At 47.0% G+C, this 15,122-nt stretch overlaps 1 protein-coding gene across 1 annotated transcript; it reads right to left on the reverse strand.

Annotated features, from left to right (window-relative positions):
• Nucleotides 1–512: 512 nt before the first annotated feature.
• Nucleotides 513–2,137, reverse strand: LOC125514523 (S-(+)-linalool synthase, chloroplastic-like). Its single transcript, XM_048679862.1, has 2 exons — nt 1,911–2,137; nt 513–1,296 (listed from the first exon to the last, which is right to left on the reverse strand). Exons 1-2 carry the CDS (start codon nt 2,100–2,102, stop codon nt 988–990), a joined length of 501 nt encoding a protein of 166 aa, XP_048535819.1. The 5' UTR covers nt 2,103–2,137; the 3' UTR covers nt 513–987.
• Between the last annotated feature and the right edge of the window lie 12,985 nt (nt 2,138–15,122).

Genomic DNA, 15,122 nt, shown 5'->3' on the forward strand with positions numbered 1-15,122 from the left:
AAAAAGTATGATTGTTTAAGTGGACTTTTTAGGAGGCTATTTATTTGTGCAGGACGGAATTATGCGGTGAGTCAAAATGCATTAATCTGTAATGGGAACATGCATGCTCACATTATGATTGCCTCATTAAAGAGGGAGAGCTCCTCTTGTGTGGCAACAAGATCAAAGATGTCATCCACAATGTAGACCATTGAGATGATCTTTGTGGTCGCAATTCGATACTTAGAGAAGGAGTAACCCTCGAGGATAGTCATGGGCCACATGTACCATTTCACTACTTGGTCCCTTGCAGCCGGTATTTCTTTGGCCAATCCCAAATCCATCCACCATCTGTGTGTGAAATGAACATTTAATAGTAAAAATCACCCCACTTTTAATTGTGGGATTACATGAGCAATTAAAATTATTAATTTATAGAAAATTTGCAGGAGTTCTAGCGTTTCTCTTATCAAGAGAATGAGTAGATTAGACAATCTCTACAAAATTAATTATGGAAGGAGAGTACCTGTTAACCTCTTGCATTTCCCTCTGATGCTGAAACTTGTTAATCTGAAACTCTGCAACTGCCAGCTTCTCAATTGCAGTGTTCCTAGTGGGCAAGCTCTGGAGGTAGCTCAGGTGGTGCCTGGCCTTGTACTGCATCAGGCTGACATGATATGGATGGTCTAGTGATTGCCTTACATATCTTGCAAGCTTTGGCTCCAAGTACTTCAGTGTAGATCTAAGGTGTTTGCCTGAGTACTCCTTTGCCTTGTAGAGCGAAGCTTCTCCCATGTTGAGGTGTGACACATCATGCAAGCTCAGCAATCCTCTGATGTCTTGGCTATGAGCTAGGCTGAAATCACCATTACCATCTGCAAACTTTTGAAGAACCTCATCTGCCGCGGTGAGGAGAAGGGTTTTCAGGCAAGTACATATAATGAAAAAAAATATCTGGGATAATCTGCTTAAGGAAGACAATATATTTTATTCTGGAGTTGGCTACACCTATGTTATTATGCCACTCACACTATTTTGTAAAAATATGTAAAATATAGTTTGCTGACCAGCTGAAACATGATATCCAGCTTCCCTCATCAGCCTCATGGAAAGGGTTACATCGAGGAGATTATCACTATGTGTGAGATCCATGCATGAATCCACGACATTGCTGATCTCGTCTTGGAAATACTGGTCAATGCAGAGGTGTTTGAGGTGATCAACAATGGTCATCATGCCGCTGCTGCTTTTTGGGTGCCGAAGGAACAACGCTTGCACACCTGTTAGGCCTTCTTGGTGTTGCACGGAGAGCAAATTCTTTGTAACAAGAAAACAAAATTTAGAGACATGTGTTATATCATAAACTACTAACCACTATGAGTTAACAACAATCTTGATAACATTCATTCAAATATTTCAAACTTTGACTTTTAATGTATGAAAATTATTTAGATTGCTGAGTCATATACTATTGATCATCGAACTTCTCACAAAATTACTTCCAAAATATCATAAGCTTTTAATGTTTTGTTAAACATCTTCCTATAAAATTACGGTTCATCTATGTCCCAATCAATTGAGATTTTCTTAAGTCTTTGTCGATTTAGAAAAATGAAACCTACACTTCTAGAAAAGTGCAAGCCTTATTCTGTTCTGAATTTATTGAGATTTTCGCAAGTCTATTTTGATTTAGAAAAATGCAACCTGCCAATATAACTGAGACTTCGCAAAACGAGAGAGAGAGAGAGAGAGAGAGAGAGAGAGAGAGAGAGAGAGAGAGAGAGAGAGAGAGAGAGAGTACACAACAAGCGTGCAGTTTCAGTGACAAAATATTCATGTTAACTGTTGTGCCGTACCAGAACTATATATACCTTTTTTTTTGCGAAAAAGAACTATATATTCCTTTTTTTTAGAACAAGAACTATATATACCTGGAAGTCACAGTTATCGGACAGCGCACGGGACGTGGCCCCCCGTCGCCCATGGCAGATCACCGGCGCCCAAGGGCAGAAGAAAGCATTTGGACGGCCTCTCCGGCCACCGTTTCCGGCCACCGGCGAAGCCGAATGGAACATTATTGGCTGGACGGAGAAGGACAAGGAGGTGATCTGGGCAGCAGCCATCAGTTCCTTGATGCAAATGGCTCTTTGCTAGGCAGGTCTTCGGATGGATGATACGGGCTGTGCAAGGATGCCCCCGAATTTATAGGGAGAGGAGAGCTCGATCGCGGCATCGATTCCCTGATGTGTGAGTGAGTTGAGTGGTGTCCGGCGTGTGAACCTGGAAACCGCCGCACAAAGCATAGTCTCACGGTTGAGCCACGTGCAAAATTCACCGGTGAATTTCTTCCATCGATAGTTGAAGCCTTTAATAATCTCATCGTTGCACTGAGTATATATATACGGGTATAAAAGGCATGTCTACACCCCCAACCGTACCTAAAAGGATGTCATGTACGCAGAAGAAAATGCTGACGTCTAAGCTGATTTAATTAGAAGAAAGAGAAATTTGATACTTTGCAGATAAAACTAGGACGCCGATATCCACCACATGTGTGGTATATTAGACATGCGCCCACACACCGTGTGTGGTGTGAACAGGAGGCAGTCCACACGGGCTGTGTGTAGGCGAATATTAGAATTGCCCACACGTGCGGGTGCAGCTACTTCGTGCCACACGCCCAACAAATACTACTCATTTTCACCCCGCGCGTGTGGCACGAAGCAAAAATGCCCACATGTCCTGGCGCAGCTACGTTAGGTATCCGCGGGATGACGATTTAGTTGTCATCCTGGATGACAGATGTAGTTATCCGGGATGGCAAGTGTAGTTGTAAAAGCATGACAACTCTATCTGTTTTGGTTAACTATAATTGCCATGTCTAATTTATGGTAGTTGCCGTGTGTGATTAACTACTTGCTACATATGGTCAAACAGTAGTTGCCATGTGTGTTTACCTAGTTGTCACGTGTGGTCCAACCATAGTTGTCATGTAAGGTTAATCACACTTGTCATGTGTGTTTATCTGGTTGCCACGTACGCGCAACTGCAGTTGCCATCTAGCAAAGAATCACAGTTGCCATATGTGTGTACCTAATTGCTACGTTTACATAACTGCAGTTGCCATCCACAACGTAGAAGTGTCGTGTGGGCGAAAAGCAGTTCGCCCACATGCGCATGGACTAGGTGGTGGCTGTGTGGGCAGAAACTAGTTCGCCAACACAGCGCCGCTGGCAAACAGCATGGTGCGGGGCGTGTGGGCAAACTCTTCAACGCCCACACACCAGCCTCATCCTACGTGGCATGCAAATTTTGCCTCAATGTGTCAAGATTCATGCAAATTGCACTGGATGATGATCCACGCGTGTGGGCGAGTTACAAAACTGCCATACGTGTGGGCGTTATTATTTCCGTAAAACTATACCATCGCGTCAGATGCTTATTTTCACTGTATGGAACATGTTACAAGGGAGAGAGGGATTGGTGAAATAGTTCATTGTATTACTTGAGCCTCGTGGGCATATATATAGGAGTACATGATCTACTTGGAGTACAGGGCAAGCCAAAATATTTCCTAGTCTAACCTATGTTTCCTAATACAATCACGTTACTCAACAGCCCCCCGCAGTCACAACGATAGCGACGCAGACGGTGAGACTGGAGAAGAATCCGAAGGCAAACCGACGGACACCCCCCCCCCCCCACAGTTGTAACGGTCGATGCATCGCGGAGTCGTGGCTGGAGTGAAAACCGACGAGGTTGCTCAAGCAAGGCGGTAGCCCTTTGTGCAGTTTGTCGAGGTAGCCGAGAGCATGGGTGGTGGAGCCGTGGTCGAGGTAGCCGTGCGAAGAATGCCGTGGTCAATGTCGAGTCGGGGTGGCCGGTGTCGAGGAAGTCGCCGTGGAGCCGCAGGCGCAAGGGGGCGCCGAGTTAGCATGGGCGCAGTAGTGTCGAAGTAGTGGTGCGTCCGGAAGAAGATGTGGTTGATGACGCGTCGCGGCGGGTTTGCCAAGCCCGGGGACACATCATGGACGAAGGCACGCACCGGTGTTGCCAGCACCGGGCATGCGTAGACGGACGAAGACGAAGTTGACGAAGCGCCGACCAGGCTTGCCAGGCCCGGAGACACGTCGCGGATGAAGGCACGCATCGGTGTTGCCAGCATCGGGCATGCTTAAATGAGGGACCTGCACGAGCTGTACGCCATATCAGAGAAGTCGGAGAGGCCAACAGAGAAGAACTCGATGACGATTGCGGCGTCCATCGGCACGGGGCCGATGTCACCAACGGTGGTCGGAGTAGACGAAGTGATCGGGGTAGATGATGGCGATGCTGGCGACGGGCTGGTGCTTGGACGAAGACTAAGGGGGTGGACGGGCGGCGCGGCAGCGGCCAAAGAAGAGCAGCGGCGGCGGCTAGGTTAGGAGTGCGGCGGCGGTGCTCGAAGTAGGCGAAGAACCCTGACAGCGTGACGAAGACCGGCGCGGATGGTGGCGTTCCCGCGCCAAGGGAGACGGCGCGACGCATACCACGGGAAGTCGACGCGCAGGGACGGCGGTGTACCGCGGGCCGCGGCACTACGGCCCAAAGGGGCGATGTAGCGGCAACTGGCAGGTCTGGGCGACGACGGAAGACCTCGGGGCGGTCACAGGGACCACAGGCCACGGCGCTACAGCCCGAAGAGGCGGCGCAGTGACGGAGCATGGGTCGGTGCAACCGCGAGGACGGCTTCGGGACCACGGCGTGGATCGCGTGCCACGTTCGCTATGGCCCAACGGGGCGACGCAGCAGCGGCGCGAGGGTCGGTGCAACCACAGGGACGACCTGAAGAAGACGGGCCCGAACGAAGATGGACCATGGGTCGTGGCACTACAGCCCAAAGGAACGACGTAGCGGTGATGTGGGTCGGTGCAGCCGGAAGAACAACAAAGTGACAGTGCTGCGGCCCGACAGGGCGACGCAGCGATAACCCGATACTCGATCAGTGAAAAGGCACGCTATACTCGGTGATGATCTTCAGGGATCCAGTGGAATTGCGCGCATGCGGTTGATCAGACCGGACATGGCTAGCCAGATCAAGAAGACGTGAACGAACTCGATGAGGTATGGGAGACGTGCATCACGCGGCTGTACAAGAGTGTTTTTTTTAGCATCAGTACAGACACAAGCGCTCATATACACGCGCATACCCTCATCCTTATGAACACATACACGCACACCTACCCCTATGAGCACCTCCGAGAGACTAAGCCAGCATACCATCTTGAGATTTACGAAGTCACCGTAGGCGCCTCGTCGTCGACGGGAACGTCTCCTCCCACTAAAAGCGCATCGCCGGAAATCCCGAAATAAATCCAAGAATAATGCGAGCACCAGAATTTAAACCCTGATAGGTTGAGGATATCACTGTTCACCTAACCAATTCAACCACAGATTGATTCGCGGCTGTACAAGAGTGTTAGGTATGCAAGCATACATGCACGGGACGTGCAAGCAACCAACTCATGCACGCCGTGACGGGCTAGCAAAAGAGCAGCCACGCCGTGAGCGGCCACCACAGCCGGTGAGCAGCCCAGTCGGCCTCGGATGTTGTAATGCAGTCGTTCTTGATGGATGATGAAGATATCGATGGATGACGATAGCCGGCGGAGAACATCATGCGGACGGACGCGCGGACCTCAAGTGTTCCTGAGACCCCGCATCTCGTTCCAGCTGAAGGTTGCGGTGTTGGCGCCACAAGGTTGGAGTAGAAGCGCGGGGGTTGATGACGACGGCGGGCGACGCAAACCGATCTAAGATCGGAAAATCAAAAAAGAACCGCCGATCAAGACGACCGATGGAAAAGAGAAAAATCCGGAGCAAGGGCTTGGGGAAAAAACTCTCTGGGGCAGCCGGTTAACACGACCGGCGGACGAACTCTAGGTACGGGCGGCGCGGCCCTCGGCGGCGGTCATGGAGGCCGACCGCCCCGGAGGCGGCGCGCGGGTGCGGAAGCGGCGGCGGCTAGGGTATGGATTGTGATTAGGCTGATACCATGTTAGAAAGGAGAGAGAGATTGGTGAAATAATTCGTTATATTGCTTGAGCCTCATAGGTATATATATAGAAGTACATGATCTATTTAGAGTACACGACAAGCCAGAATATTTCCAATCTAATCTATATTTCCTAATACAATCACGTTACTCTCAGGGTTTGGGGCCTGTTTGGTTCACGCCCAGGTCAGTCGCGCCAAATTATTGGCGAAGGATTTCGCCGCCTCTATCTCACCAGCGTGCGGGCGTTGAAGTTGAACGAATGACCGGAAAATTGACGTGGACAGGGAACTCTGGCTACGAACCAAATAGACACCGATACTCTACTTATTATGGTCAATGCCAAAAGTTTGGTAAGGCAGCCTCAGGCTGCAAATCCAAACAGCCCCTTGAACCCTGAGCGGTGTGTCTCCTTTCTACCCAACCAGTTTTATCTGAAGAGAACAAAATAGAAAGAAATGTCGCTCCTCATCGTGAGAACAACGAAAGTACTATTTCCCTAGTTTCCACTCAATTTAAAAAAGCGATTCGGATCCTAAAGTAACTTAGACTAGTAACATTTCTGCATGCATATGTTACTACTCTACGTTACTATCTACATAGTGGGTAGTAATACATGTGTGATATAATGCAAGCCTTCATTTATTTAGATGTAGAGACATTTTGCCTTGGGGTACGTTATATTAGAGTAACATATTTTGTTACTACAAATATCTCTCCCCTTGTTGAGTACTTGTCACATAAGCAAATTTGCCTTAGGATGTGCCATGTTACTAGCTAAGTTAAGTTAGTCATAGTAGGGAGTATGTCAGACTAGTAACATGCATAAGTTACTAGTCTATATGTCACTACGCTGAAAAAAATAGCACGCTATAGCATCGACCATAGCACGCTATAGCATTTTGAGAATTGTCTCGCTAAATAAATCACTGTACAAATTCTTGCTAATAGCACGCTATAGCATGATATAGCAGGCTAATAGCATATTTTAAAGCCAGTGCTATTTTGTTATAGCGCGCTGTTTTTCCCCCTTGGTTACTACCTCTATAGCTGGTAGTGTCATAGGTTTCGAAAAGGTATGATAACAGAGACCTCTATTTGTCTCTCTTCTTTTTAATTACTTGCCACATAATTTTTTTTACTTATGTGACATGCATGTTACTATTTATTTTACTCTCACTATGACTCATCTTACTCTCACTATGGCCAGCCTTAGAAGTTGTTTGGTTGGTGCCCATGCCGGCCCTTTCAAATAGCGCTTTCCAAAATTTTGCCACATGAATTTGCCGCCAGGAATTCGCCCGAAGCAGCGCAGCCTGCTACAAAATCACGAGGGGTGACCAAGTAATTGGCAAGGTTCCAAAATTTTGGTTGTGATCCAAAGACAGGCCAACCTATTGGTCAACGGCCAAAATTTTGGAGATACAAGACTTGCCCAAATAAGACTGCCAAAGACTCAAGCCTTTCAGATTGTAACTCTCACAAGAACAAGTATTATAGATCCAATCTAGGGCTTGTACTATATAAACCCATTCATCAGTATACATCTTTAAGTAGGAAGTACAACTATTACCCACCGGGGGTGATCATGTAAAACCACCGTTTTCTTGCTGTCTCCGATGAGATCCCTCTGGGCTCATATCCCTTGTTTTATGCTTTACAACTCGTGACTTGATCATAAGATTGGCGTTGAATCAATCGTCGATAATTTGGATGAAGGATGGGTAGAAAGCGAAAGGCTTTGTAAGACCTTGATCGTTGTCGGCGGTTTCGACGCTCGTGGGCGATGCTTCCCACCTTGTAGGCACTGCCTTGAACCCCCTCGTCTAATAGTCTCGAGGTGTTGTGTGTACCGACACGTATGGTGATGGTGCTGATGCATGAGTGGGATTTTGATGAGTTTTTTGTTAGACCCAAAGCCATTCTGTGCTAGATGCTTCTAGCCCGGCCTCTCGCCGGTACTTGGTGCTTGTAAGAGCAGCCCCTATTAAGACAAAGGCTTGTGCTCATGGTGAGGATCAAGCAAATCCTGTTTCGTTCGGAGCTTAGTTTTTGTTTTGCTTCTTGTTAAATTGTAATGAGTGTCTGATTGCCTTTGATTGTTCACTTCTCGGTGCTCGTATCTGAAGCTAGCTAGTGCGCCTAGCTCTACTTCTAGTCGGTTGATGACTTTATGTTAGTTTTTGTTAATTTTATTTACGGAAATACCATATATTAAGTGGCACAGACCTTTATAAAACACCATTACATAAAGTGAAAAATACATCCATGTTTTTGGGGTGTCGAAGTCTTATTCATCTCCTACATTTGGCATGAACAAAGCTCGTTGTCATCTCTATGTTTTTGTCTTAACGGAGCAAACTTGTTGAAACTCAGAAGTTTAGTGAAGCATGGGCCGAAAAGTCATCAAGGTAGTCCAGAAGTTCGCTATTTCACTGAACCCGTTTCAAGCCGGGTAGAAGTCGTCTTCGAGGCCGGTCGTCGTACGTTGTCCAGGCAGCAGACACGGAGGACTATGTGTGAAAGGTATCACGTATATTCATTGGGACATTGACATGTACGCGCTCTCGGTTTCTCTGGCAGCCGCAACTAGCTGAGGCGTCTCTGCCTCAGAGAGCACGAATTAACCCGGGCCACAGTCATCACGGCGCTATAGGCCGGGAGAATTGGCCGGGTTGACGGAGACATGGAATAGCTAGTCTTGAACACTAGCTAAGCTATAGCTAGTAGACAGTACAGGTGACAGCTCCTCAAAATGTAGGTATCCCAAAAGAAAGGACTGACTGGCGACTGGTCTAATCAACAACTTTGACAATCTGTGTCTAGGGAAGCTAGACACAGATTCACGAACGTAGACATTCGTGTAACATGTGCACTTTTGTCACTTTCACTAGTCAAGTCAAGAGCTGTGGAGCTTCCACCCATGCTCCGGTCAGATTTTTGTTACTATTTGGTTACATACGGGGGTACAGCGCATTACGTGACTGAATTTTTGCCATGTCATGTGAGATTGTTGTTGACGGATTGGGACATGGTCCAACTTCCAAGAGGTATCTTACGAGGATGCGTTTGCCAATTTGGTCCTGCCTGCGAAGAGCCAACATGAAGTCTCACGCTCAAGTGCAAAGGATTTTTTTGTTGTTGATATTTTTTTAATTTAAAATGTAGCACTAAATGGATACAAAGTATAATGAGCAACATCCGATCTCTACATAGTTAGGATGCACACAGCTACACACCATTAGACAAAAGTAAAAAAAAAAGACATGACTGCAACAGTAAAGCCATAAATGATCAACACTATGCCTATGCCTATTATGCAGGAGACAGTGGACCGACTCTAAGAATCTAACTAGCGCACAGTAGTGTTATGTGATAACATCAGTTCGATATTCATGACTCGGGATTGAGCTAACCATCAAAGAGTGAATCACGTAGAGATTGATCCACACTTTGTTCGAGATCGCGTGGCCATGGGTGAGGCTCCGGCACCGTACCTTATCAGCTATTTTTGCCAAGGGCTTAGCAGCTCCACTCTTCTTGGAATTTGGGATAGTCTTAGTAATCACAAGACACCAGTTTTTGACTTAGGGAGGGTGTTAGCGTGGATGATCAAATTGCAATTTTTTGCGGGGACCAAATTGTATTTGTATATGATACAACCGTAGATGCGGTTCCTTGTAAACATTGCCCATTTCTTGTATGTCTAGAAAAGAAGGACACTTGTATTCTTCACATATACCGGTTATGATGTTGTATTTGCACAGCTCCCAGGCTTCGGCTCTACTTAGTAAGACCGATAGGAGTCGCTTGCGTCGCTCTCCAGGGCGGCACGGCGAACCCTAGCCACCGCCGCCCCGTCCCTTGCCTTCGCAGCCGACGGCTTGGCCACTGCCGAAGGAAGCCGACGGGCGAAGCCCGCCTCGATGGACGGCAGTGGTAGCGTAGTCTCTCCCCGCGGCGTGGTGGATCCGACGTTGGACCCCTCGTCAGTGCGGCGAGGTGGATCCGGTGGTGGACCCCTCGTCAGTTCGGCGAGGTAGTTGTGCGTGGCTGATCGGGGTCGAGTACGAGGGATTCGGACCTTGTTGCCTGGATCGATCTCGCGACGACACCTACATCTTCCGCCGGCGCAGTCAGGGTAGCGACCCTGGCATGCGGCGGCGGCCGACTCCTCCATGGTCGATGGGATGAGTCGTTGGCTTGCCCGACCGAGTGATGGGTGACGGTGGTAGCCGCAGATCCAACGCCCCGTCTAGATCCGTTGTGGCGTGGCCTTGGCCGGCCGGTGACGCGTGGAGGGACCGGTGAGGGGCGGCTGGATGCCCTTGCCGGCCTTCCGGCGGCAACATATGTCTTCATGGCAAGGCTCCGCACGGATCCAGTCAGCTACGAGATCGGGCCGACGTAACTTCTGGTGAAAATTGTGTTGACTGCGGTCATGGCAGACGATGGTGGTGTCTCTGACGTCGTTTTCTTCTTTGAGGCACCGTCGTTGCAGGTTGTGTCACCACGCTCGAGATGTTCCGGGGGAAACCCTAGATCCGCGTATCCCAGATCGGATGATGACGGCGCCTTCAGTGTCGTTCTCCCTGCTGAGGGCATCATTCTGGAGCAGGAGCTAGCTGGAGGAGACACGAGGAGGAGCGGTGTTACAAGTACCGCAAGGCCGGGCTGGTCTCGGTGGCGTGGTGCAGTGGAGTGTTGGCGACCGGCGTGTGTGGATGGGGGTGCATAGGATGGTGGTGATGTCTAGCATCGCGGTGACGTCGACGGCAGAATGACCCGGCGAGATGAATACGTTGATCGCTCCTGAACATGGGACGACGGAAGATGGTGATGGCTGATTCTAAAGCATGTGCATGCGGTGTGCGCAGAGAGTCTAGCTAGACCGATTGGTGCTCTCGGCTTTCTGGCAGGCAGCTTGGTGAGGCGACCGGAATATACGGTGTGTGTTGATAAACGGTTAGGGCACGCCAATAAGCTTGTAGGTGTAATCACAATAGTTTCCGAAATAATGACTTTGGGTTGATCTATGTATTTATTTTGTTTGATTCTGTTAAATACTATAACAAAGTGGGTGTGTGCATCCTCGATGCAGAGATCAGAGGTAATCCTTCTTTAAAAAAAAAGCTTCCGAGGCTTCAGAAATGTGATGATGGAATCGGATTGCAAGGAGCTCGTTGATCTGTGGCTTATTGGGCCCCTGTCATGCTCGGTGGTTGCACTTCTACCAGATGAAATTGGAGATATAGCACCTCAGTTTTCTTCTTTTAGTATTCATCGTGTAAACAGATCGACTAATCTCCTAGCTCACCAGTGTGCTAAGTTCGCCTGTACACTGTTAATGAGTGAGTTGGCTCGATGAAACTTCTAACTTTCTGTGTAACAGTCTTCTGGTTGATTGTTCTAGAAATGCTTTTACTGAATAAAGCTCTCTCTTCTCTTGGCAGCTAGGGCACACTTTTTCCTCCAGACTTTGCCGGTGAGCCCATGGATTTGCCTCCCCCTCCTCTCTGTCTGCTGCTCCGACAACCGTTGGTGGGGAGGAGAATTCCGGTGCCTTCGCTCCAGTTAGTAGTTTAGGTTTAAGTTTTAGGTCCTCGCAAGTGCGGCGCTCAGGTGGATGGTGGCGCTTCTTCTTTAAGTTTATCTTCCGATCCTCCACAGATCATCCATTAGGATGCAGTTGATGGAGCTCCGACGTAGATTTCTGCCATCTCTGTGGAGCGGTGAAGTTAGGGTTTATCGGCATGTGGTGAGATTTGTTGTCAGATGTTTCAGATCTATGCAAGAGTTCAACAACGACGACTGTGGCTCCAACGTGTTGGTCCTTAGGGGCATGTGCACGAAGACTTCACAATTGTCATTGACAAGATCAAGCCGACCCCGGTAGGGGAGTTGCGACAGCAGCGCGTCGGCGGCTTGTTATAGCAGCAGTAGCGATATCAGAATCTTGATGTAGTTTTTATTATGTTTGAGATGCTTCGCACTTTCGATGAATTTTTATAATAGATCTAATCTTTTCACAAAAATAAATAAATAAATCTCTTTCATATTCCCTCCAATAAAAGAAAATATACAAACTTTACAACTCATGGTTAATACCTAATTTTCAATAGAATCGATCCGTGGGGTTTAACTGGGTTAAATTTGGGTCAGGTCCGCTCGGGCCAGGTCTGTAGATCGATGTGGATCAATTTTGGGACCTCGGTATGGACATTGTGGTGCATTAGGAATAAACTCGTTATTGAGCGTGTCTTTCCGATCAGGCCCACTAATGTGATCTTCAAACTTATGGCTTTTTGTAGCTTTGGAGAGCCCTTTGCAAGCGGTGAGATAGGGCGGCTGTCGACGAGATGACTAGGAAGTACAAGAAGCTTGCGGCTCGGGTGCTCGTGGCCATCTACCCTCCTCGAGGCTTTATTGTATCTTTTAGGCTTGTTGTGCTGTTGCCCACAGCTAGATTTATTGTACTCTCCTCTCTTGTGTTTCTCCGTATTAGCTTTTGTGGACCTCTGTATTCTGTTGGCCTGTATCATGATCGTGCTTTATCTATAAAGCTGGGCGTGGAGCCCTTTTGGTATTGGGTTAAATTTTGCTTCTGCTTAGCTTTAGGGTCGCTAGCTAGATTGTCCAGTTCTTTCTATACTCATAGCTAGCACGGTACTTATGCATGTAGTACGATGTATGATCGTCATCGCACACGTCAAAAAATGACGACACAATCTTGTGTGAAAAAATGGTTTAGGCACAAGCCTACAGCTTGCCAGAGACGTCGCTGCCATGGTGCAATTTGTTGCCATCCAAGCTGTTTCGGCATCATCGAGTGCATGGCCGGCCGGCCGGCCCCAGTCCTGGAAGCGAAATGTATGGTGGATCAGCAGCTGCAGCAGCAGCGAGACAGAGCAGCTGTGTCGGTAACCCCCACAACATGACGACACGTACGTCGGAGCCACATGGTACTGGACTCACTGTCACATTGGAGCGAGTCTTTTTTCCGGTGTGGGTTCCTACGAATTATTGCATGCTCCAGATCCTGAGCCCATAATTTTCCTTGAGCACTGCTACACAAGCGATATTTTTAGACGGCATGCAGATGACGTTTTCCATCCAGCCATCGATACTTTTGTCCCTAAAACATGTGACGGTGCAAATTATTTATCGGCTGCACGTCGGGTACATAGTGGTGTGTGTACATTCATTCCGATTTTCTTTTGAAGCCTCACACCGTAGAACAATTATCCGACGGTAAATTGTTATTAATCTACTGTATCACTAAGCTCCTTAGGGGTAAAAAGCCTCACAATCAATTGAGGTGTCCAATTAAAATTGGGTCACCCGATTTTGACCAAGTCAACAATTTCTCAATGCTCCCATTCAGTTCTTTTATACTATACACTATGCTTCCTAATTATTAAATCCTCACAATTAATTAAGATCTTCAGTTTATGACTTGGTCAGCTGATTTTGACTGGGTCAACAATTTCTCAAAGAGCTCTATCTTAGTACAACTTTGTACTAGCTTATTTTGGAACAGAGGGAGTAACATACTCGTCTTCAACTCTGAAAAGGTGTTGCTCTAAATCCCTTGTAAAGCAGATCTTCCAAGAAGCCAAAGATGGCTTGTTGTTTTTTGAAAATACGTCCATTTCTTTGCTGCCAAATATGCCAGCACCCAAGGATGATCATCTCCAGTCTAATCTCTGTAGGGAGAGACGCCCCAAGCAGAAGTGAATCATCATAAACCGGGGTACCCCTTCTTCTATTAGCAACCATAGAGTTCCAACAGTTCAGAGCAAAATCAGAGTCCCACAGCAGATGCCTGCGTGCGAGTTTCTTCAGTGTGCAGATTACATAAAACACAACTATAACTAGGGAGGAAGAGATCTTTTCTTTTTAGCATGGCTCTAGAATTAACTCTGTCATGCAAGATCAACCAAAAAAGGATTTTGTGATTTATTTTGTAGGCAGTCCTCCACAGGTTCTGGAACAAAATATGAACCATGCGATTACTATTAAGGAAGAGTATATTTGAGTGGCAGAAAACTTCTTTTTAGGGCTATTGAAGAACCAACAGTCATTTTCAGCAGTGTGAGTGTCGGGAATAATTTCAACAACCTCTATAAACCGATCATAGGCCTAAATGGAAAGGGGAGTGTGAAAGAGATCCCGAATGCTTTTAGCAGATGAAGCAGAGGCCACTAAGATGGAGTCATTTTGGGCAACGGAGTAAAGCTCTGGAAATTTGGCAGAGAGAGGAACATTAGTCCATTTATCATGCCAAAAAAACAGAATCACCCTTGCCAATATTGCATTTTGCAAACTCCTTATAAATAGGAAAGCGTTTAAGATGAGCCTTCCACCAAAAAGAGCCTTCCAACTTGTTATTAGGGGTATCTGAGGCATAGTATTTTTCTCAGATGAGTTTGACCCAAGGCAGGTCTTCTTTATTCAAAAACTTATGAAGATTTTCATGAGTAAGGCTTTGTTGTGAGTGTGAACATCTTTTATTCCTAGCCCTCCTTGGTGTTTTGGCTTGCAAATTCTATCCCTTGCAATTAGAGTAGATCCTCTATCCTCCATGCCAAACTTCCTCCATATGTAATGCCTCAAGTATTTGTTGATTTGATCCACTATAGACATTGGCAGCATGAGACAACACATGAAAAAGATGGGTAGGGTAGAGAACACATACTTGATCATGAGAATTCCTCCATCATAGGAGAGCATAGAGGAACACCCCAGTAGCCTTCTTTATATTCTTTGGACAATAGGGAGAAAGTCATCAATCTTTGGCTTGGATAGACAAATTGGCAAACCCAAATAAGTGAAGGGGAAAGGTCCTTGTTGGCAACCAAAGATGGCAGTCAATCTTTGAAGTTTTTTAGGTCTCACATTGATAGGTATGAGGATGGATTTTGTGATAATTAACTTTAAGGTCAGTATGCTCAGCAAAGTGCAAAATCAGGTATTTGATCTGAAGAAGTTGTGTATCCTCAGCTTGCAGAACCGGCATAGTATCATTAGCATACTGTATAATAAGGAAATCTGGGCAGGAGTTCACTGGAATAGGATTTTTAATCAACCGATGGGACAAAGCTCCATT

This window comes from Triticum urartu, chromosome 6, assembly GCF_003073215.2.
Source record: "Triticum urartu cultivar G1812 chromosome 6, Tu2.1, whole genome shotgun sequence".
Taxonomy (NCBI): domain Eukaryota; kingdom Viridiplantae; phylum Streptophyta; class Magnoliopsida; order Poales; family Poaceae; genus Triticum; species Triticum urartu.